The 22,556-nt window shown below is 34.3% G+C and overlaps 2 protein-coding genes and 2 long non-coding RNA genes across 4 annotated transcripts; 1 reads left to right on the plus strand and 3 right to left on the minus strand.

Annotated features, from left to right (window-relative positions):
- Window positions 1-923: 923 nt before the first annotated feature.
- Window positions 924-1,726, plus strand: LOC124456046. Its single transcript, XR_006952084.1, has 3 exons — window positions 924-978; window positions 1,229-1,297; window positions 1,662-1,726. It is a non-coding gene; the product is annotated as an uncharacterized LOC124456046 (long non-coding RNA).
- Window positions 1,727-5,843: 4,117 nt separating this feature from the next.
- On the minus strand, window positions 5,844-7,977 carry LOC124456069. Its single transcript, XM_047006606.1, has 4 exons — window positions 7,930-7,977; window positions 7,663-7,771; window positions 6,092-6,265; window positions 5,844-5,993 (listed from the first exon to the last, which is right to left on the minus strand). The coding sequence occupies exons 1-4, from the start codon at window positions 7,947-7,949 to the stop codon at window positions 5,844-5,846; spliced, it is 453 nt and encodes a 150-aa protein (XP_046862562.1). The 5' UTR covers window positions 7,950-7,977.
- A 1,048-nt stretch (window positions 7,978-9,025) lies between these two features.
- On the minus strand, window positions 9,026-9,610 carry LOC124456035. The gene is made up of 2 exons (XR_006952079.1): window positions 9,222-9,610; window positions 9,026-9,089 (listed from the first exon to the last, which is right to left on the minus strand). It is a non-coding gene; the product is annotated as an uncharacterized LOC124456035 (long non-coding RNA).
- A 4,741-nt stretch (window positions 9,611-14,351) lies between these two features.
- LOC124456070 (uncharacterized protein F54H12.2-like) lies at window positions 14,352-15,128 on the minus strand. The gene has a single exon (XM_047006607.1). The coding sequence runs from the start codon at window positions 15,126-15,128 to the stop codon at window positions 14,352-14,354; it is 777 nt and encodes a 258-aa protein (XP_046862563.1).
- Window positions 15,129-22,556: the final 7,428 nt, after the last annotated feature.

The following is a 22,556-nucleotide window of genomic DNA, read 5'->3' on the forward strand; positions in this document are numbered from 1 at the left end:
GGGAATGAAAAGCAGTCCAGAAAAAGAAAAGCCAGCTCTCATCAAGATGAGGAGTTAAGATTGTGCCCTTCAAAGCGTAGAACTACAGCATATAATCTTTTTTGCTCACATATACTGAACTCAGGTTCTGATCTATAAACTGTATGTTTTTATGGCCTGCACAATATGTATCATCTTGATTCCACCAAAAGTGCCAAGACAAAACCTGTGTAGTCGTCATTTAAACCCAAAAGAGTACTTTCTTTCTTTCTGTTGTTAAATGCCTTTTGTAAATATGCATTTTGCAATTTTAGAGGAATGCAAGCAGCTGACCTCTAATTCTGAGAGGTTGAAGTTAGCTGTAGACCACTGGAACTTGTTAGGGGCAGAGGAACATGTGATTTGGGCAGAAAGAGCAAAGGCTGTTCAAAGCAATGACATTCATGACTTGACAGTTAAGCAGCGCACAAACCAAGTAGAAAAAGGGAAAAAGCAGCTTTTGTCACAGGTACAGCTGTTATTACCCACTGTACATATGTACAGTATTATGATATAAGAGAATGATTTTTACTTTGATTGTTATGAATTGTTAGAAGTAGCAAATAAATGATGAAATTTAGCCAAGTCTACTGGGTTACAGATCCACAAAGTTGGCAGTTTGTTACGTTTGCAATTTTACTGTGGAAAATATTAGCATTGATAGACCAGTGTCATGATTGTGAAGGGGGAGTATTTTGTAAGAAATTTTGCAATCCTCATAGCTTTAGATAGATTAGGGTGTACGAGGGGCTCTAATTTCCCCACAAAATAATAGTATACGTATCATAAAATAAGGCCAAAGCAATTATGATAAGTGTTTAATCTAACAGATTGTAGATGTGTTGATTTTTATAGTTTTGTTTACTGGTGATTCTTGTCTTCAACAGTTTGGAACAGAAAAAAGAATCAACTTTTTGAATAAAAATGAAAAAATTGGTGTCAATTTCGTTGAGTATTTGGGTAAGTGCTGTACCTACACAGTTATTTTCTGAAACTTGTGGGTCTTGGAATACCAGTGCATTATTTCTCAAGCATTAGTGCTATTCCAAGAATGTTTATTCAGTTGTGCCCTTCGGATTTCTTTTGAAAGTAAATTGCTTTCAAATGTAATCACTTGGGCTCAGCTGGATATATGAATAATCCTCTCCTCCCTTTCCATACATTTTACACGGGCTTTATTTCTTTATGAATGTTTTTTTTTATTAAATAGATTCTCCAAAACAGGTTGTCAGAAAGTACAGGGTGTGTGATGTGATAAAACTATTCAACCAGAAATACAGTAAGTGCAAATTGCATTTGAAATGATTTTCCATTTTCTGAGCTTGATATTTTTTAGTCCATTTTATACAGAATTCCTTTTTTGACAATCAAGTTATTTTAAGTCGGCATGAATGTTTTACACCATTGTGAAAAATTTCCAAACTTATTAAATCAAATCATAGGAAAGAATGCTGTTTCGTAAAAAATGAACAATGTGCATTACAGTTTACATATTTAGGAAATATCGTTTATTGTGTCTGTCCTCATAATTTTGTACGTATTAAAATCTCTCCCCCATAAATATGCGCGGGACTTTTTGTTCTTGTCATTGATTGTTGCTAGCTACATTTATGTATTAGCCATCATTGTAATTTACTTCGAAGGTGAAGCTTGTGGGAAAACATGCCGAGTACCTTATTTAAAAGGAGGATTTACTGTTACTGGTTTGCCAGAAGGGTATTACATTTAAAAAACCCAGTCAGTATGATATTAAACAGATTTCCAATATTATGAAAAATGCACAGAATGTTTTGACAGAGAATCGTAAATATTCTGATCAAGAGAATGTTACCGATCTGTGTTGAAGAAAGTTGTTTTCGAAGATGCCAAAGTATCAATGTGCTTGATACGTAACAAGCTGATTGAAGAATGCGATTTGGTGGTAACTGATACAGATTTGGCAAAGTCAGAGCTCGATTTGTTGACTGGGAAACTTAAAAATTTTTTCAAACCTGATGCCTTTGCGACTCTTGTTGCCAACTGTAAAAGCAGTCGAACACACGAAGTATACATTCTTCCTGTTTATACTGACTCTGATGAACCGTATTGGCTCTTCTATTATCCTGGTGCAGCTGAAGCCATTGAATCATTGTCTACTGAACATAAGATTTGGGGATATTGGTTAGACAAGACGAGCTCAGAACTAACTTATAAACTCATTAAAACCAAGAAAACAAACATTATTGGATTAAACCTAATCTGTTACCAGGACAAAGAATTAGGAACTTTAAGGTTAAAAACCAAAATTTTTACATCCCAAATAAGCATACCTTTCGGTTTTCACACGTCTGTTCTGGAATGCCTTGCTAAACAGGATTTCCTGTACTGTGTTAAACTTTTTTTTGTATAGCATGTTCATGTTGTTACCAATAATTGTATGCACCTAAAGTATTTGTATTCTTATATTACGCACAAGTGTAGTTTGAATTTTAAGAAACAACTATCGGGGGAAACTAGTAAAAAAATTTCCAAATGTTCTTGTTTACGTTTTGTTGTTTTTCTCACGCTATTTCAACACCACGTCTATTGTCTCCACTATATATTGCCTTTGCTCATTGCATTTATGCCAACTTGTGATTTTGCATGACATTCAGATACCAGACCAAAATACTTAAACAATTTCCTGGAATACTCAAAGTTTTGAGGCTCACAAAAGTCTCAAAAATCTCTAATTTTGAATCAATTAATTAAGCCCATTTTCGTTCTTTGCCAATTTTATTTGTGGATTGTTTAATAAAACTTCGTAGCTACCCCAATGATAAGTAAAGTCATGTGGCATTTGTCAGAAAATGGGTAAAGCACATTGCAGGTTAAAGGATTAACTAAAAAATATAGACATTGTCAATTGTTAACCCATTACCCCTTATACTAGAGTATACCATTTACAGAAAAAGTAAATTTGGGATTTGGTAACAGTTTTACAAAGTTATTCTAATGGAAAAGCAATCGTTTCAAATCAAGTATGCAGTTTTAATCGCTTTAGTAATCTATGTTTTTTTTTCAAAATCTGTTTACTCTCCATACAACGATGGAATGTGCTGTAAAGATGAGTTGCAAATGAATTTGCAAACATGTGAAAGATTGGCAAATGTGTTGAATAAGATTGCAAATAAAGATGAAAATGAAATTTTATATGAAGTTTTGTTTTCATCTAATGAGAAACGCGTTATCTTTGAACGTGATTCAGATAATAAATTAAGTTTGAAAACACAAAAATCATACCATGTTGTGGATGGAAGTGGAACTGTTTATGTTAATGATGATGATGAGGAGGAGGATGATTGTTTCAAACCCACTGACCTAAATGATATTGCAATGATTGATTGGACGGATGAATTTTACAAAATATATTTCAGAAAAGATGATGATTTAAAAACTATATCACAAAAATTGCGACAATTTGTTGGATTTTGTCGTGATTTATTAAAAAGTGAAGAAGAAAAGAAAAAATCAAAGGAAAGGAAGCTAAAGAAGAAAAAGTAAAAAAGAAATGCCAAAAACTGTACCAAGTAAAAAAAGACAAAAAGATATTGAAAATAGTAGTGACATTTAAGCTATTTATGCATTGAAAGAATTTTCTAGTAAATTGGATATTCCAATATATGATTGCATTGCTTATAGTGAATTTATGAATGAAATTTTAGAGGAAAAATTGGAAAGAAATATGATTTTATAGAATTTTATAAAAAATATGGAAGTGATAAAATTGAAAGAACATATAATGATATATTTTTTTTCAAAGCTTGATTTTTATCATCCTCCAACGTTTGTGAATGATGATGATGAGGAGAACGAAGAAGAAAACTTATAATTTAATTAACAATGACTTTATAATAAGAGCTGCAAGATTATTAAAAGGTGAACATTTAGAAGATAATAAACAAAATATACATAATTTGTATAAAAATATTACAATCGTTTAAATATAAATGTATGAAAAAAAATTATTTATGGACTATTGATTTAGCTGAAATGAAAGATTTGGCAAGATATAATGATAATTTGTGTTATTTGTTATTTGTAGTTGATGTTTATTCAAGATATGGTTTTGTTCAGTTATTGCAAAATAAATCTAGTAAAAATGTTATGGAAAAATTTGAAGATATTGTATTGAAAGAAAATGAATTTCCTAAAGAAATAGTTTCACACGAGGGAACTGAATTTCAAGGGATTCGAAAAGAATTGTCAAAAAAATATAATTTTACAAATTATAATACTTATAATCGTGAACTTAAAGCTACTCATGCTGATAGATTTATTCAAACAATAAAAACAAGAAACGGAAAAAAAATTTACTTATGAAAATACTTACATTTAATTGTGGAAAGATATAACGAATATCCTTATCGTGGATTAATTTCTGACAATCTTTTACCATATGATGTCTATTTAGGTGGAAAAAAATTACATCAAAAGATTATCTAATATTATGAACAAAAAAAGAGATAAAAATTTAAGTATATTAAAGAAAAATGATAAAGTGCAAATTTCAAGAATTAAAAATTATATTTTTGAAAAGGAAAATTTAAGACAGTGGGTTAATGAGACTTTTCATATAAATAAAGTTTTGTTGACGGATCTTGTTACGTATAAGCTTTGTGATAACAACGGTGAAGAAATTCAAGGGAAATTTTATTGTGAAGAATTAAAAAAGGTTTCAAAATGAAAAATATTACATTAATTAGTAAAGTTAATAATAAAAATTGTTAAAAAAAACTATATTAATCATTTTGCTACAACATTACCTGGTCAAATTGATGCATTAAATAATAAAAAATACATAACATTGTAATATTTTATAATGTTTATTATAAAATATTTTAATATTTTATAATATTTATTTTATATTTTTTAAGAATATTTTAATATTTTTTAATATTTTATAATATTTTTTAAGAATAGAAATAGTAAAAAAATATAATTTTAACAAATGGATATACTTGTTACTATGTTCAAGGGAAACAATCTTATTCTAATCAGGGTAAAAATATGATTTTAAAAATTATATATGGATAAAACCTAATATAGGCAAAATACAATATGCTGATTATCCTTCAGGAAATGATACAATTGAATTTAAATTAAATTTTTCAAAAAAATTAAGTTTTATGTTGGGGTTTGACAAAGAAGTAATAAAATATACATTTGACTCTGGATTTGAATTTAAGAAACGTGAATTTGTAAAAAAAATAAAATTATTTCATTGTCCATATCTTCCTGATGAGACAGTTGGAATCAACAAAATGTTTATAAATTGTGACAAAATTGATAGTGAAATTGTTGGTGATTGAAAAAGGGAATTGTTATGTATTGTTCTTTACATTATGCAAATGAAAGTGGAGACAATTTATTTGTGTACAATCCTCCAATTATAAAAGAAGAATTAATTTCTTCATTTATTAAAAATTTAACTATAACTTTGGGGAATGACTAAAGCTATACAACAGAAAGAGTCTGCCGCTTGGCAAGAATTTAAATGGTACACAAAAGATCACTTCTTTGCATGATGAAGGTATGTCATGACTGTTACCAGACTTTCTACTTTTTATTAACAGACAACTCTAATGGGGTTAGACAATCTTGCATGCTATAAATCATTGCAATATTTGAAACAAAGATGGGGTGGGGAGGATGGAGTGGGGCTAGTATGCTCACATGAAAGCAGGTTTGTAATAAATGATGCTTAGATAGCCAGACTATAAGCTGTAGGTCATTGTGGTACGGTCATGGTAAGTGGATAACGATTGCCTTAAACATTAATGAAAATATGTTAATGACTTCAAAAATTACCTTTTTCCATGTTTGATATTCATAAATCCTTTTGGGTAATCATGCCGGCAGACACCACCAAAAACACCTTTCTCATCGAATAATTTGTTTCTACCTTTTGATCGAATCATGTCATTTACTTCACCTGCCTTAAACTCATGACAATCCTTAACAGTATAAGGCTTCGTAATATTCATGCGTACATAAATTAGCAAACTCGAGTGAAGACAATTTCTGAAATTCAAGCATATTTCCCAATACTTACAGTTTTAGCTTGTTTGGCACTTGAAGTGTAGTTATCAACAAATGAATCAACTTCTTGATTGTGGAACAAAATGGAATTATGCCTTGACATGAACTGAGCCTTACCTGAAGTCTTTTTTCTCACAAGACCAAAACAAGCATCCATTGATTCAATCAGAGTACCAGCTTCATCAGGCTATCAATAGATGAAATAAATAACAATGATGCTTTTAGAATGAAGACATTAACAACTTCCCTACAACTGTTTTGAAATATTGTGTTTAATAGCTAAATGTGTACAACTCCGCAGAACAAATGTCTATTAAATTTTTAGAATACGAAAGCTAGCTTTGAACTAATTGCAAGAGATGCACAATTATAAATTTCGTACTTTGGGATAAAGAGGGCACAAATATCTCCCTGGGACATGTTGCTTTACAAGCGGGTAACCATTTGTCAACAAATGCCTATGATACATGCGAAAAAAGAAACCACTAAAAATTCAAACATACACTATTACCAGAGCAATCATGAGACTTCAATATCACATCCCTCAGTCTTTCTACAGTACTTTTCGCATCTAAGTTTACACAATAATTATAGTTTATGAAATTAATTTATACTACAAACCGAAACTCATCAAATGAGTTGCTGTTCAGTGTTGAATACATGTTCTTAATCTATAATGAAATAAAACAATTACAACAATATATACATGCACAACAAGAGCAGGAGCAGAGTGAAATATTTAATCTTTTGTAATGTGCCTTTCTATGAAAGATTAAGGTTACAGTTCAAGAAAACCAAGTTTTTCTATGTTTTAGGTAGGTAACTAGTAATTGTTACAAACTTTTAACAAGCTGTTGCACTGCTCTGGGGTATCTATATCATGGAACAGGATTTTTTTGGGGGGGGAGAGATGGGGAAACACTCCCAAAATGACCCTTAAACATAAAATGCACAGTTTGATATCACACACCTTTTCAAGTTCTATAAATAAAGACCAATGTGGGAGAAATATTGGGAGGGGGGCAGTACCCGCTTGTTGGCAACACAGAATGTAGGTACACATGTATTTCTTTTTACACAGTTGAAATGAATACTTACCCACAATGGTAAAGAGGAGCACTTTGTCCATATTTTAGAGCATCGCAGAATTTTCGAAGTGAAACATGACATTCAAGAAGTGAGGTTTCAGCCAACTCCATCATCTTAAAATGAAAAGCTAAAGAGGGACGAGTAGCACTGTCAGGCCAAAGTTTCAATCTTATTAACGTTATTGAATCTTTTTCACACTCACAAAACAGAATTTGTTTCTGATGTTGCCGGCCTAATTGAAAAAATACACTGCAAGTTTTGGTTATCATCATCATCAGCATCATAATGAAACATACAAAGATCACAAAGAAAGAGGGTAGGTGGTAATTAAACATGAACTTTGCAAGAAAATTTAGAATTTACCATGAAGCTAGTATTTAAAGAGGAAATATTGATTTAAAAAGATGAGCATGCAATGACCTTATGTATCAAGAAAATGCTAAGGTTGATAAATCATAAATCATTCAGTGACTATATCTAAGCTAGTAAATAAACCATATTGGTCAATGCAAATGACATTTCTTGCTTGAGCACTATGGCAAGATTTCTGATGCCTTGCTGCAAGAATACCATGATTGGGGAAGTAAGGTAATGTATACCCATCCTAAAAACATAATGCAAGCTATGTTTCAATAGCAGTTCATACAAATGTATGAAACAATGACCATGATGACATGAATTGAAATCAACGTTTGATCACCAAACTTATACACCACAAAACGTCATCATAACTGAATTTATCTTTATTCTTTCCATCCATACATTAAACCGTTCAAGCACATGGAAGTAGTTGCTTGTTTCGTGAGTGCTGTCAGCACAACCTTTGCAAAATATTTTCGTGCGCATTCGTTAAACAAAATTCCACCAATCACACCACATTCAGATTTTTCTTCGTTAAGAAAAACTTCTTCAATTCTTCCGTTTAACAAAACTCTCGTACCAGCCTTGAAATTTTTTTCGTGTGTTGTAATAAGTACTCTTCATTCTTCACCTCATTCTATCGTTCTATCGCTCTAGAACTCTTTTGATTGATTTGACCACCATTTTCTTGCTTGAGATAGATCGAACGCGAGTAGATAAGGTGCACTTTGTCACACTTTGTCACTCTACCCGTGCCAGTTAGTTTCCAGTCCCCTGAAATTGATCGGTGCGCGCGCATGTCAACCGGAAATAGGGTTTAATAAACATGGCATGGCTTTGGATGGCGTGAAAATCGGAAATACGCTGGAAGTTGCATGCTACTGACAAAGTAACATTAGATCCGTTTCCTTTTCAAGCTAAAAACGGTAGAAAACGAGGTAATTGCATTTTATAGCTTATACTTTATCGAAAGGTTTACATTCTATCTCTTGAAACAAATGGAATTGAATGTAGACATTGATCTGGCATTAAGAATGAACAAATTGCTTTTGGAGTCAGAAAAGAATGAAATAACTGTACGTCAAAGTTTGTTAGAAAATAAACTTTTAGACTGCTATGCTGAAGAAATTGCTGCAATGATAAACGCTGAAGTAAATAAGAACTGCAATGGATGCATGATTGATCACCACTCTCAACGCGAGCATGACTGTCTCATGATGGAGCATGACGTGCGTATGTTGTTGCATTTTGATGATGCCTTGGAAAATGTGTCCGAAGAGATTGTGATCAAAGATTTTATGAAAAGCATTGAAGATGTCAAGCCACCCGTTAATGGACTTGAGATACTAAAATACACTTGTAACGACTGGCGTAAAATATTTGTTTCGGATAAGAAGAACAAACTTGAAACGCGAGTCGTTAAGCTTTAAATATATATTATTTATTCCTGTTCGATTCGTAAGGTCAAACAACAAACTTGAAACACGAGTCGTTAAGCTTTGTAAATATATATTTTTATTTATTCCTGTTCGATTCGTAAGGTCAAACCATTACACATTGTTCTAAATGAAATATAAGAAACATGTATGAATTTACTGCTTACATGTTAGCACTTCTGTATACATATACGTAAGCGATGTAATATTACATAGAAAAAAACATTTTACGACAACTACAAACGAATTAAAACTTACTCGATAAGGTCTTTTATGAGACGATACATGCCCACACGAGGGTTTTACAAGATAATCATCACAGTGATCACATTTTTCTAAAAAATAAAATCGACGCCTCTGTTAAAGTTAATACAAACACTCTAAGGAACAGAAAAAAGACAAACGGTACTTACTGAAGGTATAAAACGACGCTTATGGCGAGATCATCCTTCGATTGCATGTTTGGATATTGCATCTTCACAAAGGCTCTCTGTTTCGTAAGTGGTTGAGATACACTACACATGCGCTTGAGATGTGACCTTCGTTGCCATCTCGCAAATGTAAATTATAAATTACCATTGAATAGTATGACCTTGAATAATGTGGCGTGGGTAAGATCTGTGCAGTATCCTAGCTTTTAACTCTGTCCTTCTTAGATTTACAAACATTATTTTATTTTAGTATGCGTTTGTTTTACTGGTTGCTAGAGATCGTATTAGGAGAATTTAAACCAAGAAGTTAGGGCAATCAACTGATAAAAGTGCAACGCGTTTGATATTGATATTGCAGTAATTGATACCACAAGCCTATCTGCCTATAGTGGTTTAAATTTATTAACTTATGCATTCAAGATGCGATGTGGCACAACAATTTTAGTTGTTTCAGGCTTAAAATAACCGGTTTACTGCCGAAAGTCGCGTATATAGGTAGAAGTGTGCCGTAAGCGTAATATTATTCGAGCTATTTCATGCATCATCACTTTAGGGAATTTCCTTTTCATCTTATGAAGGCGCAAAATATTTCAAAACATCGAGCTTCGCGCAGTATGTATAGCTCTAAGAGGCTTTCTCGGCATGTTTCCATTAAACAGATAGAGATAGAAACAATAGCAGAGGATTTTGCAGCTATGCAATATTAAAGTAATTTTCACACTAAACTGAAAATGAAAAGATTTTATTGAACAACGTCACTTCAAAATAAGATACAAGTTATTATGAAACGAATTCATCTAACAAAGTTAATCTTCTTCATCATTGGCATTCTCACCAAAGCTGTACTCTTTTAAAAGTCTGTTGATGAGAACTTTCTCTTATCAATAGCTGCTTCCATAGCTTCCTGTGGATCAAAGTCGTCATTTTCTATAAACCCTTTCTTTGTATGCATTATTTTTCTGTGGATGGGATCTTTTTTCAGTTGGTTTATCCACATAAGACGTTGCATATAAATACTTTCCAATTCTTTTTGAAGTTTTGGTAGAATGTTAGAATATGCTTGATTTTCAGCTGTCTGCTCATCCAGACCACTGTTCACAAGGCTTTCCTTCATCTCATCGAAATCTACATTACTTCTTTCCCTTGCTTCTTCTATCAAAGGTATCCAAGGATCAGTTTTCTCTCCAGTTTCAGCCTCATTTTCTATTGACATTGAACTTTCAGAATCATCTGTTGAACTTGTAGAAACATTATCTTCAAATTGAGACAATTTTTCCTCATCCCTTAGTGGACAGTATTCTTTTTCGTGTCTGCGTAAGTTGAAAGCTCGATTAAATACTTTTCCACAATATCTGCAGCTCATTTTGCCGGCACTGCTTTTTTAGAAATGAGACATTTTATGTAGCAATGTGCATTTGTGGGCAAATGAGCAAGTGTGTTGAAGCAGTTATGAGCATTTGAGCAAGTGCTCATAAGTAATTATGAGCATCAATGAGCATTGCTCATCTGCTCATAAGAGGAATAAAGGTTTAAACTATTGTGTATAAATTATACCAAGTTGTTATCATGTATTCATTTATGGGTATTGCTCATTTAAACTCCCTCCCCCCCTGCCTTATGATAGCAACTTGGTATAATTTATATACAATAGTTTAAACCTTTATTCGTCTTATGAGTAAGCCATAAGGAAAAAACATACAGACAGCAAGGAATTCATTATGGAAAATTGGAAAAGTTACAAACAACTCTTGTGAACTATGAATGTCACGAACTATGAATGTAGTTACAAAATGAATGAAAGATTAAAAGACATGCCTATGCTTGTGAGGATTTTAAAGTAAACCCTCAAGTGCTTTTTAAAATTTTTTGTCATAAATATCTGCTAAAGTATGATGTGTTCATATGTAATCAAAAGAGATTTTTGTTGTTTGATTCATGTAGATAATTAGAAAAATATTTAATAAAAATTGTTCATTGTCCAATGTATTCTTATTGTGTGCACTTTGTTCACCATTTTACAAATACCTCCCCATTCAAGCTAGTGGAATCATTCCGTCTTTCTTTGAATATGTCAAAATGTTTACTAGCGAGTGGTTATAAAAGTGAAAGCAGAACATGTTTGCTTTTATTTGCGAGACAATGGACGTACGTTTTAGAACACCTGCCAACTTTTATGTGTGTGGTCAAAGTCAGTCGGGCAAAAGCTATTTGGTTAGGTCGATGCTTTATAATTTAAACGAACTTTTTTATCCTGTTCCGAATAAAATTATTTACTGTTACGGCGAACGGCAAAGTGAATTTGGTGAAATGGAATCAAAAATTCCAAACATTTGCTTCGTCGAAGGATTCCCGGACAACTTATTTGATATTCTGGAAGGTTGTCAAAACTCTTTAGTGGTCGTTGACGATTTGATGTCAGAATGTTCTAGCGATCAACGAATGTCCGATTTATTTACCCGCGGGTCACCGTGGCGTCTCTGTCATGTATCTAACACAAAATTTATTTCCGCCTGGTAAACAATCCCGAACAATCAGCTTAAATTCCCACTACATGATCATTTTTAAAAACCCCAGAGATTCGCTAGGTATCGCAACATTGGCACGCCAAATGTACCCAAAGAAAACGAATTACCTTTGGAGTCATTTCAAGATACATGCCGCCTTACGGTTATCTTTTGCTCGATTTGCATCAACTCACATCTGACAATATGCCAGAACAAATATCTTGCCCGGTGAAAAGCAGATTGTCTATGTACATAAGTGATAAGCATCGACATCAACAATCATTTAAACATCATGTCTAAACGAATTAGGAGCAATCTTCCGTACCTGCAAGTACTTGCAAAATCTAAGCCGAAAATTCGAAAGGTTATCATCGAACATGGACCATCTGATGTCATGTTGTGCATTTGTGAATGCGCAGTTAATGTTAAAAGGAACTGTACCGATATCTGCGAGTCAAAAACGACGCTTGTTGAGGTATAAGAAACATCTCAGAGCCTTAGCGAACAAGAGAATTTCAAGAGCTAAAAAGAAAAAACTTTTAAATCAAAAAGGAGGCAATCTACTGAGCGCCTTCCTACCGCCGGTTTTGAACGTACTAGGAGTTTGCTGAAATAATGAAGCATGCCAAGCGAATGATTTTAGTACCTGAAGACGTTTATAATAAATATGAACAAAAGCAAAATTTGAAGTTTCGCCAATTACGATGAACATGATGCAAAAAGATACTCAACTCTTGCACATCCTTCACCAAGACGGTTTAAGTGACGATCAAAGGCAAAAACTTTTCAACACAAACTTTGAGCAAAACAAAAGATATTCAGATACCCATACGCCGCGGACGGAAGCGGTACAACCGCAACGAAAGCTGTAATCCGTCAACAACCAGTGTACAAAGCGATGACGATGCGTCGTGCAACAGCAATACCGCGCAAAACAAAACCAGATATAATAACTTGGGATGATTCAGGACAAGTCAAACTTGACGGTGTTATTATTCCTCAATCAAATATATCAGACCTCATCAGCGACGCCGTAAGAGGGAGAAAGAATTTCAATCCTACAGGTTTTCTTTCGTTTTATCAAAAATAAACATTCCTTGATTTGGTTCGGAACGATGTAAGATGGGAAGAAGCTCAAATGGAAACTTCGCCCAATGAAGAAGACGGAATAGCCCACCACAGAGGCTCAAGAACGAAAATGACAACACCTAAAGCCACCCCTACACTAAAGAAAACTCGTTTACGTTGGATAGACTATTAAAATTTGACATGTAAAGATTTGTTTTGTTTAAATAAATTGAGCAGTTGATATCAATTTCCTGACTGTTATCATTAGAAAGTGCAAATAGAAAGCACAGGCAATTAGTTCACACAAAGAAATTTTATTGATAATAAACGGCTCAAGCTTTTACAACAAATTTTATACTTGACTGAATGCTATCGTTTAGGGTTACACTAGTTTCTATATGAAAATGTCTGCTAACGAAACTTGATACCTTGTTATCGTTCTCAACAGTATTACCATCAAACATGTTTACAATCTTATTCATGCTATATCCTCGCACTCTATGGCTGAGGTAAAATATACAATATTGTCCACATACATCCGTCCAGATACTTTGCAATTGACGTTTATTAAACCCCAATCATAATGTTTCAAATAATCTCTAAAGAACTTATGATATCGCCCTGGTGGTTGTCCATAGCTATCGAAGAATTCGGCTTTTTCTTCTGAAGGAAAGTAAAAGGCAACCCAATGGGTCCCCGGTTTTCCGCTTACATCCGTGTTTGCGATAAATCCTTTGGGTAGCTTTCGATTTCTTTAGCAAACGGTCGGCTGGAAAACGCCGAGAATTTTTTCCTGTTACCGGATCGGATTTCAAAGCGGTCCATATTTGTGAGGTGTTCATTTATCCAATGTAGTCATAAACGACATTTCTCTCTCCATCGATTTGTATTATATTCTCAAACTCTCCATAGCACACAAAGCTAACTGCATGAGTTGGCGGTGTCGAGAATTGTAAGTCAATGGCCAGGTTTCCTTTTTGCACCGTGTTAAAATGTTCGGACGCGCTGCACATATCGGGGGTAAAGTCCGCGCCGAACAGGGCAAAACCGTTTGGAAAATCTTCACGCGTAATGCCATTGCCTGTGTCGTAATACATTTTCCCAGTGCCAGAAAACTGCGATAGAAATGCTTCTATAAATCTCGGATTTGCACCAAAGGACAAATTGATTGGTTTAAATGGTACAGATTCACCATTTATTGAAATGCCTAACGATGAAATGTTGAAATGTTGGAAATTGAATGGGTTCTTTTTATAAGCTCCGTTGAATGACGCACTTTCAACAAGACCGAAAACAAACGATTTAGGCACTAAACCATTGAAAAGGTTATCTTTTTGCAGCGAAGGGTTTCCAGAAGGAATGATAAAACTTTTACAGTCCACACTTTACAGGGTAAATGGCTGGACCTTTTTCAGGGCAACTTCGTGAGCCAGAGATATACTAGGATTCACTTTGACTTTACGAACTTTAAGGTATGCATCTATCAGTTTCACTCTAAAGGCTGCACCGTCCACCGATGACATTAAGACAAATTCGTCACTGGTACGGTTCATGACCACTTTCAAATCAACATAGCTAAGTAAGTAACGTTCACCAAAGAAAACATCGCAAAAGATAGGACCTGCCATATCAACAATTTTACTTCCCATGATAAACTTATTTCTTGTCTTCAAACCCCTGTTTGGACTTGCGTGAGCAGGATCTGCATTATCCATCTGACCTGCAGTATCTTTGTAAAATAACGCTGCGGTGAGCTGGGATTGTTTGGCTGACGGACCATAATTTAAAAGTGTACCGAGATATGCACGATATGGATATGTTCCTGTTGCTTGTGTAACTAACTTTCCTTTTAGAAACACGTCAACTTGCTTGAACAAACTGTGCAAGAAATTGTTTACAGGTCCAACTTTAGTGTCATCATCGATATCCCCACCATCGGCTTTTGTTACTTTCGCTCTAGCTACCAATATTGTCTTAGACATGTCAACATAATCTTCAGTGCCGGGCGCTAAAAATGTAATTGGTCCATTTTCAGATACGCTGGACACAGGTTGATGATCAATCCAATGCCCCTTTTCTAAACTGACTTGTGTTGGTGGGACAGAAAATAAATCAAGTTCGGTTTTTGTACATTCTGCAGATTTTGGATGAACGAAATCCATATTTAGCCGAAAATGTCCTCTGCTTCTTTAGCTGCTTTACGTCTCTTGGCTGAACTGTGAATGGCAATGGAAGTCGTCGCCTTTCTCTTTTTAGCTGGTTTTCTTGACCGTTTCTTTGAAGACTTTCCTCTTCCTGTTTGAGCAAACTGCTGCATTCTGTTTACAGCCATTTTCCCACATCTTTAGCAGCCTGATTTACTCGCGATTTTGCAGACTCTTTCACACTTTTCCCCGAGATAACATCGCCTAAAACGTTTGCTCCTGTGTTAAGAGCAATTTTACCCAGAGCTTTTGCACCGCTTTTTGCCAGAGGTATTACAGCCCTAGCTAAACTGCGAAATAAGCCACCAAGACCATAACCCACTTGCCCATATCCTCTTTGCCAAGGTGCTCCTTTAAACACTGGTGATGAACCGTATCCTCGTTGTTGGTTGAGATAATATTGAACATAACGATTTGTTAGAGTCATATTTCTTATGTAAAATAAGACGAAGCTTGCTTTCTGAAATGAAGTGTCACTATCGACTTCCCTCGTTCAAATGCGATGGGGTTTCCTAACTCGTCCCTTAAGAGAATTTCGATGTCCTCAAAAGATTTTGTTTGCACAGGTATGTATTGGATATTAGTGAATGTTCTTGAAACAATGTCTCCATATTTTCCTTGAATGGTAACTGCCTTTAGTAATTTTACATTGACGTCTCCAACAACTTGCGGTTGTACAATGTTGCAATATACATACATCATGACGGATCCGTGCAAATCAGAAGCATAAGGGCTTTCGGTTGTTTTTAAAATCTCTACGTCTTTTCCGCCAAAACCGAGTAAGACCGACATTCGTTGATTAAATGATATTTTGTAACCCTGTCTTACATGCACTTTAATTTTTCTGTTCGGGGGTCAAAGCTCAATTTGATATTGTCTTTACTTCTTTGTCAAGAGTCTCATTAACTGATTTTACTAGGTCGAAGGCTTTTTCATACAGGCCATAGTCGACAAATACCGGAGTAGGTAGACCTGTTTTGTGAGTTACATATATGTGTATCCAAACCTTTTTTCAACGTGTACCATGTATGAGGATATGTAATTGAATACAATCCTACTTCCCAATTACCATTTAAATTCACAACGTGAGGTAGTTTTACGCGATAACCTGAAATCTTATTCTCAGGAAATACAGAGATGCATTACTAGGTAATGTCAGATAGAAGTGTGTCCCGCTCATCTTTAAGGTATAATGTGAAATGAAAAATCATGAAAACGGTTACGTTTTATATATGTATTTCCGATGCTGGTACCCATGAATTAAATTTGTTAGGGTAGCCAGACCACTTTACAAAATATTGTACATTGCCCTCTACCACGTTTCTTAAGTATTTTTCAATCTCATAAACATCGTCTTTCTTGATGACTTTTGAAGTTCTTTTTCATAAAATGTTCCTTCAAGTTCGTCCCTTCATGATCTTTCAGTCTGTATACAGGAGGATTGCGCGGTATTTTTGACTTACAGTGAAAATTTCTTTTGAAAAATTCGGTAAATACCCCTTCTCAAACCTTCGTTTTATTTTACTTATTCGTACTTGGTCACCTATATCAAACTTATATTTTACATGCGTAGGTTTATTTAATTTGCTATCACCATATAAATTTTGCCGAATTCTATCTTCATTTTCACTTGTAACGTTGATCGGTTTTTCCTTAATGCTGCGATGCATGCTATGATTATAAGAATACAGTAGATCAGGAAGCATGTCAATGTATCTCATGGTTTTGTTTGCTGTGAAGTAGCGCCACATTTTAGTTTTCAGTGTACGTATCAAACGTTCAACGATGGATGCCTTCGTCTCGTTAAATGTATTAAACAAGGTAACGTTTTCTTCTGCCAAAAGTTTCTTAAAGTCTCGATTAAAAAACTCCGAGCCTTGATCCGTTTGAATGTGTGTTGGTTTACGTCCTGATGACAAAATCTTTTTAAAAGCTTCTACCAGCGACGATCCTGTTTTCTTTTTTAATGGAACAGCCCATGCATATTTGGAAAAAACATCAATACAGATAAGAAGATAGCGATAACCATCATTATACTTTTGCAAAGATTGCATGTCTGCAAGATCCAATTGCCACTGGTCGTCAATACCACTCACTACGACACGATTTCTTTCAAACTTTCTTCGAATAGGTTTATGCAAAGAGTATGCGTCTTGTTGCATGAGCCATTCTTTAATTCTTTCACGACTAATGTCATATATTCCTTCTGCCTTTACATCGCGGTACAAACGTTCAACACCTCCGTAGCTTCCTGGGCGTTTTGGATTGAAGTATACACCGGCTAAGTACCGGTCAACGTTACTCATGACAATGTTCTCGTGATAATAATTTTGCAATTAGATGTCAATTTCTTTTAACTACTCATTATCGATGGGTTCAATGTTTTCAGTTACAGGCAGTGTTTCTTCTATCGCATTATCTGTTGGAAGTTTAATTGCGGCGGGTCCATAATTTTTAACAGTTTTACTTGTGTATCCTGCTTGCAAATGACCCTCAAGATTGAGATCGTTGCGTCCGAAACTTATACCCAAGCGAAACATTTTCTGACGATTATGATTTTTATCCCTTTTTGCATTTCTATTTTCACGTTTGCTGCTACCGATCCCCATTTTCACAATGACATGGTCATAAAACAACTGAAGTCAAAATGTAATAACATTGAAATTTATATTTTATTTTTTTGTCAAAGCAATTACACAGTTGATCTGTATTTCAGTTTACAACTACAATCAACATAGTCAAAGAGATGTTGATAAAAAGGAGGACGTTTTGTCTCCGTGTACATTAACATTAGTTCTACCCAAGTAACACTAAACAGTTTGTCAAAATATGTCTTGTGAGAGTTCGAAGGTCCACTGTACTTTAGAAACTTAAAGGCTTCACATATTCCATTCCAGACATGTTCGCGATTGATTGTTTCGACTGCACGAGCTGCAAAATTGAACCACCGATCTTCCTCAGCCATCATTTCTAAAACGTTTTGATACTCCGTCCAAGGGTCTGCTTTACTTTCATCCTTTTCAGCTCTTCGTAGCTCTTGAATCTTTTTACTTATAAAATCGACGAAAATCAAATTGATAAGATCGCTGTGACTAATTCTTCAAACTCAACAGTGTCTGCATATATCTGATTAAATATGTGTGCCATATTTTTTGTTTTTTTTCAAAACGTCCAAAAGCAATGCAACAATAAACAACGCAAATAACATTTTTTAAGACGATAGTTCGACTATATAGTTTGAAGAATGAATACACAATGACATAGATCCGGTTTATTAACCAATAAAACATAAGGCGGATCTAATGTTACTTTGTCAATAGCATGCAACTTCCAGCTTTGTCGTATTTCCGATTTTCACGCCATCCAATGCCATGCCATGTTTATTAAACCCTATTTCCGGTTGACATGCGCGCGCACCGATCAATTTCCGGGGACTGGAAACTAACTGGCCGGGTAAGAGCTCCGTGACAAAAGTGTGACAAAGCTGCACCTTATCTACTAACGCGAACTTTGCAAGATTTGAATCACTTTGAGGGGCGATTAGCCATTTTGAACCAAATGTACGGAGCATGAAGTTCTATAATAACTGGAGCGGCTAACTTTACTGGGGCAAAGACGCAAAAAAATGGCGGCCAAAGGACGTATTTCCGCTGAAATGATCGCTTTGCAGAAAAATAATATTCTCGACCTCCCCCTGGTGTCTATAGTAAATTATAAAGAATTTTTCAAAAACAAACACGATATCACAGAACATGGATATCTTTTTTGGCATTTCTTTTATAATACCAACACTTCAATCGTTCAATTGTTGGATGTCGTAGTTTCCACAAAAAGGAACATATCGCTTCTCACAGGTGAGATAGTTGCTTGATTTGTTAGTCCGTCAACGATTGAAAAGCAATTATACATGCACTTGAAAAGCCATAAAATACATATTAAAGATCGTATTTTTTTGAGACTGACTTGAACGCCAAATATATTGATGTTTTCCTGTTTTTGTTTATAAAATTCTCCATACTTTTCTGTCATTTGTTAATGCATGAAATCGTAAATTTACCCATTTTTTGCAAAATAGTTTCCCTAAAGCAAAAAAGACTCTGCACACAATTTGCTCTGTGAGTAAGTATCAAAAAGAAACGATCAGCCCAAACAGCTGTTATGTTCTATTTGCTGACAACATGCAGGGAAGATCAAGGAGTAAAGATGACTGGAAGATGTTATTGACCAGGCAGAGTCTTAAAAATGATAATGCTGAAAGATAATTGATTATTGTCTGCCCTATCCAGAGTTAATTAATTTGATCGCGGTCAAATTCTATGGATGGAGACAATGGATTCACTAATGATGCCTTGAATACTTTGAAGTTAAAGTTCATGAACCCAAGAAGGATGGCTAGAAGGTTGTGTGTTTTTGATGCTTAATGAAATGTCAATTCACAAACATATAAAATGGGAAGGCCAGAAAATTTGTGTCTATGTAAACATTTGTACTGAGATTGATGATGACTCGATGCAGATGTGAAACTTCAAAATGTATAAGCCATTGGGTTTTATATAACTTAATGTTTAAATCATGTCATATCTTTATCAAAATATTTTAGTTGAGTGTTGTTTGAATGTTTCTAATATCTAATGCACTATACTGAAGCATTAAAGATTCAGTGATGAAACCTTTAAAGTTACTGTACTGTATATTTCTTATGTAATTCTTATATTTCTTTAAGAAAAATTTGAGCTTATTTACCTATTAGAGTACAGAATGGAGATTTATCATATGCATTATTGCTGCTTTTTTAAAGAAAAGTTTTTCATTTTTCAAAGCTTTTCTACAATTTTTTTGCTTCTTATTTCTTATCATGAGATTGATGATATAGAGGTAATATAATCCAATAACTTTCTAATTTCTAAAAAGCTTTTAAGCTTCTAGCATAAAAGTACACTAAAGTTATTTAGTTCATTTGGTTTTATTGCCTTGCTATAACATATCTACTTGCACTTTATCATTCTTGTATGAACAAAACACCAGATGTGGATACTCAGAGAACAAAATGCACTACCAACTGCTTATGAAAATTATTATTCATATGAAAACTGTGTTAATCATTTAAATTGTGCACTCATATTGCAAATATAGGAAAAACAAAGTGAAAAAAAAGGGTAGAAGTACTAAAACTACAATTGAATTATAAACACCATTGGAACCATAAGTGTTTTGATGATTATTTGCATTTTGCCCAACTCATATATAAATGCAACAAAATCAAAATGTGCTACAACTTTACAAGTATTTGATGCAATTGCACTTCAGAACATCACAAAAAGGTTACTTAAAGTAATTTCTATACAATATTGTTTGTTTTCATTTACCAAACCTATGCAGACTTGAGTCTTTTTGAAATTCCATATGAAACTCAATTACAGAAAATCCGTAAATATCCAGAGATTTAATATGTACTTTTTAAGAAACAAGTAAAAATTCTGCAATTGTGGCGGAAAAAGCCATTGCCCATTGCATGAAAAGAAGCAAAATAGCAATGATAACAAATAAGCTAACTTCTCTCTCGTGAACGGTGGAGATGAACTATGATATACTTTTTTGTATAGACTAAAGAGTTAAATCGATCAAACAAGTTTGACGCTGGTAAGAAAACGACGCACATCTGCATTCATACATGTGTAGCCGACATATAGGTCTTTCGTCGATAGTTATAAATGCATCCTCGTAGGAGCAGATAACTGACAACCACAGTTGACTCGCTGTTATGAATTTAAGGTTTTTACCTTGATTTTCATCAAAAAATTGCTTGCCGAATCCCAAATACACACATACATTTTCCTCACTCTTTCCTTAGGAGGGAGTGGGAAATTGTGAAATTTCGGAAAACGGTCAATTTCGGTAAATCTCAGCGGTAAAGGACAAAATCCGCCATTTTTTTGGCGTCATCAGACATCTAAGGCCGCGCTTGAGATAGCCGCTCCAGTTATTATAGAACTCAATGGTACGGAGCTGCACGGAGCTACTCATTATCTAAAGAAACTTGTACCTAGTGTAACATATCTTGTAGAATGCGCGGAATATATTTTATTGACGCTTCCTAACGCATTTCTAAAAATTAGAACTAACGCTTTAAGCGTTTTAGAATTGGTGAAACGGGTGGTTCAGTTTGCAAATGATGCATTGCGTTTTGAAACGATTTGTTGTGATCCAAAATAATTCATGAGAAAGTGAATTCAATGCCATTGCAAACGACTGAACGTTGCTACAAATGATTCGCCGTAATTCGAAACGATCCGTTGTTATATAGCGAAATGACAAAACGTGTTTTGGAATGTCGTAATTTATGTGGTCTCGGCGCGAGCAGTTGAGAAACGATTCTACAAGATGTGAAATGAATCATTAGGACGTGAAATGATTCGATGCGATGTGAAAAGATTTACAACTGCTATTACTTGGTAAGCCTGCGGAGCCAGATTTATAAATTCGAAAGAGTAACAAATTTCCGCCAAACACACGCTTGTTTTAATATAGCAAAGATGTATTCACAAAAAATAAATGTATTGTAAACTACAACGGTGGAGCTGAAGAAATTTTCAGCATTACTACCTTCTAGAAAATTTACTATCTTCATTTTCTCCATTGTTTTTTGGTAAAATCTCAGCCCAAGTATCAAATCTGACCATGTAATACCATGTTAAAATCAAGTGTACACATCGCAAGCAATATTTGGATATTGTGGTATACACTGGAATTGACATTTGCGGTATTTGTTTATTTCTGACTGAACAGTAAACAAACTTTCCTTGAAGCAGTTTTTTCATATATTATTAGTTTGTCGACCAAAGGGCTGTATACATATTTCTCGAAAGCTTGGGTTAACACCCCCATAACATCAATTATAATCACCCCTGCATAAAATGCAGTTAATCAAATTGTTAATGTAATTCTCGTAATGTGGTTATCAATTCAAAGACCACCACAGTATCTTTTGCACTGTTAAACACTAAGTTTCAACCAGAAAATATAACCTCTAACTTTTTGTTTGAAAAACAGCGTTATTTGCACATAATTGTCAAAACCAAAATTACCTACTTTTATAATGCAACTTGCTGTAGTGATTATTACATGAAGTACAACCACCTTAGTAACCGCGCCTAGTTTAAGATAATTACTTATAAAGAGACATTTTGTAGATTTTAATTTAGTGTTGAGTAAAGCCTTATTTTGAAAGGTTGTTCTTTGGTGTTTACTTGAATTCAAACTTCTACTTCAATTTACTCAACACCTGAAAGGGCTGTGCTTCGTCAACAGCTTGGACCACAGATTTTTCGACATTGGACTTAAGTAGATTAAACGAAGTAAGAGCATCGCCTACCATTGGAAATACAG

Source organism: Xenia sp. Carnegie-2017, unplaced genomic scaffold (assembly GCF_021976095.1).
Source record: "Xenia sp. Carnegie-2017 unplaced genomic scaffold, XeniaSp_v1 HiC_scaffold_41, whole genome shotgun sequence".
In the NCBI taxonomy this organism is placed as follows: domain Eukaryota; kingdom Metazoa; phylum Cnidaria; class Anthozoa; order Malacalcyonacea; family Xeniidae; genus Xenia; species Xenia sp. Carnegie-2017.

What these genes read in the sequence shown, in the direction of transcription:
- LOC124456070 (XM_047006607.1), bottom strand. Translation starts at nt 15,128, where the DNA reads ATGGATTTCGTTCATCCAAAATCTGCAGAATGTACAAAAACCGAACTT.
- LOC124456069 (XM_047006606.1), bottom strand. Translation starts at nt 7,949, where the DNA reads ATGTGCTTGAACGGTTTAAT. An exon ending in ATGTGCTTGAACGGTTTAAT is followed by an intron (nt 7,772 to 7,929) that starts GTATGGATGGAA and finishes TTATGTTTTTAG; the next exon opens with GATGGGTATACATTACCTTA. An exon ending in CATTTGCATTGACCAATATG is followed by an intron (nt 6,266 to 7,662) that starts GTTTATTTACTA and finishes ATCTATTGATAG; the next exon opens with CCTGATGAAGCTGGTACTCT.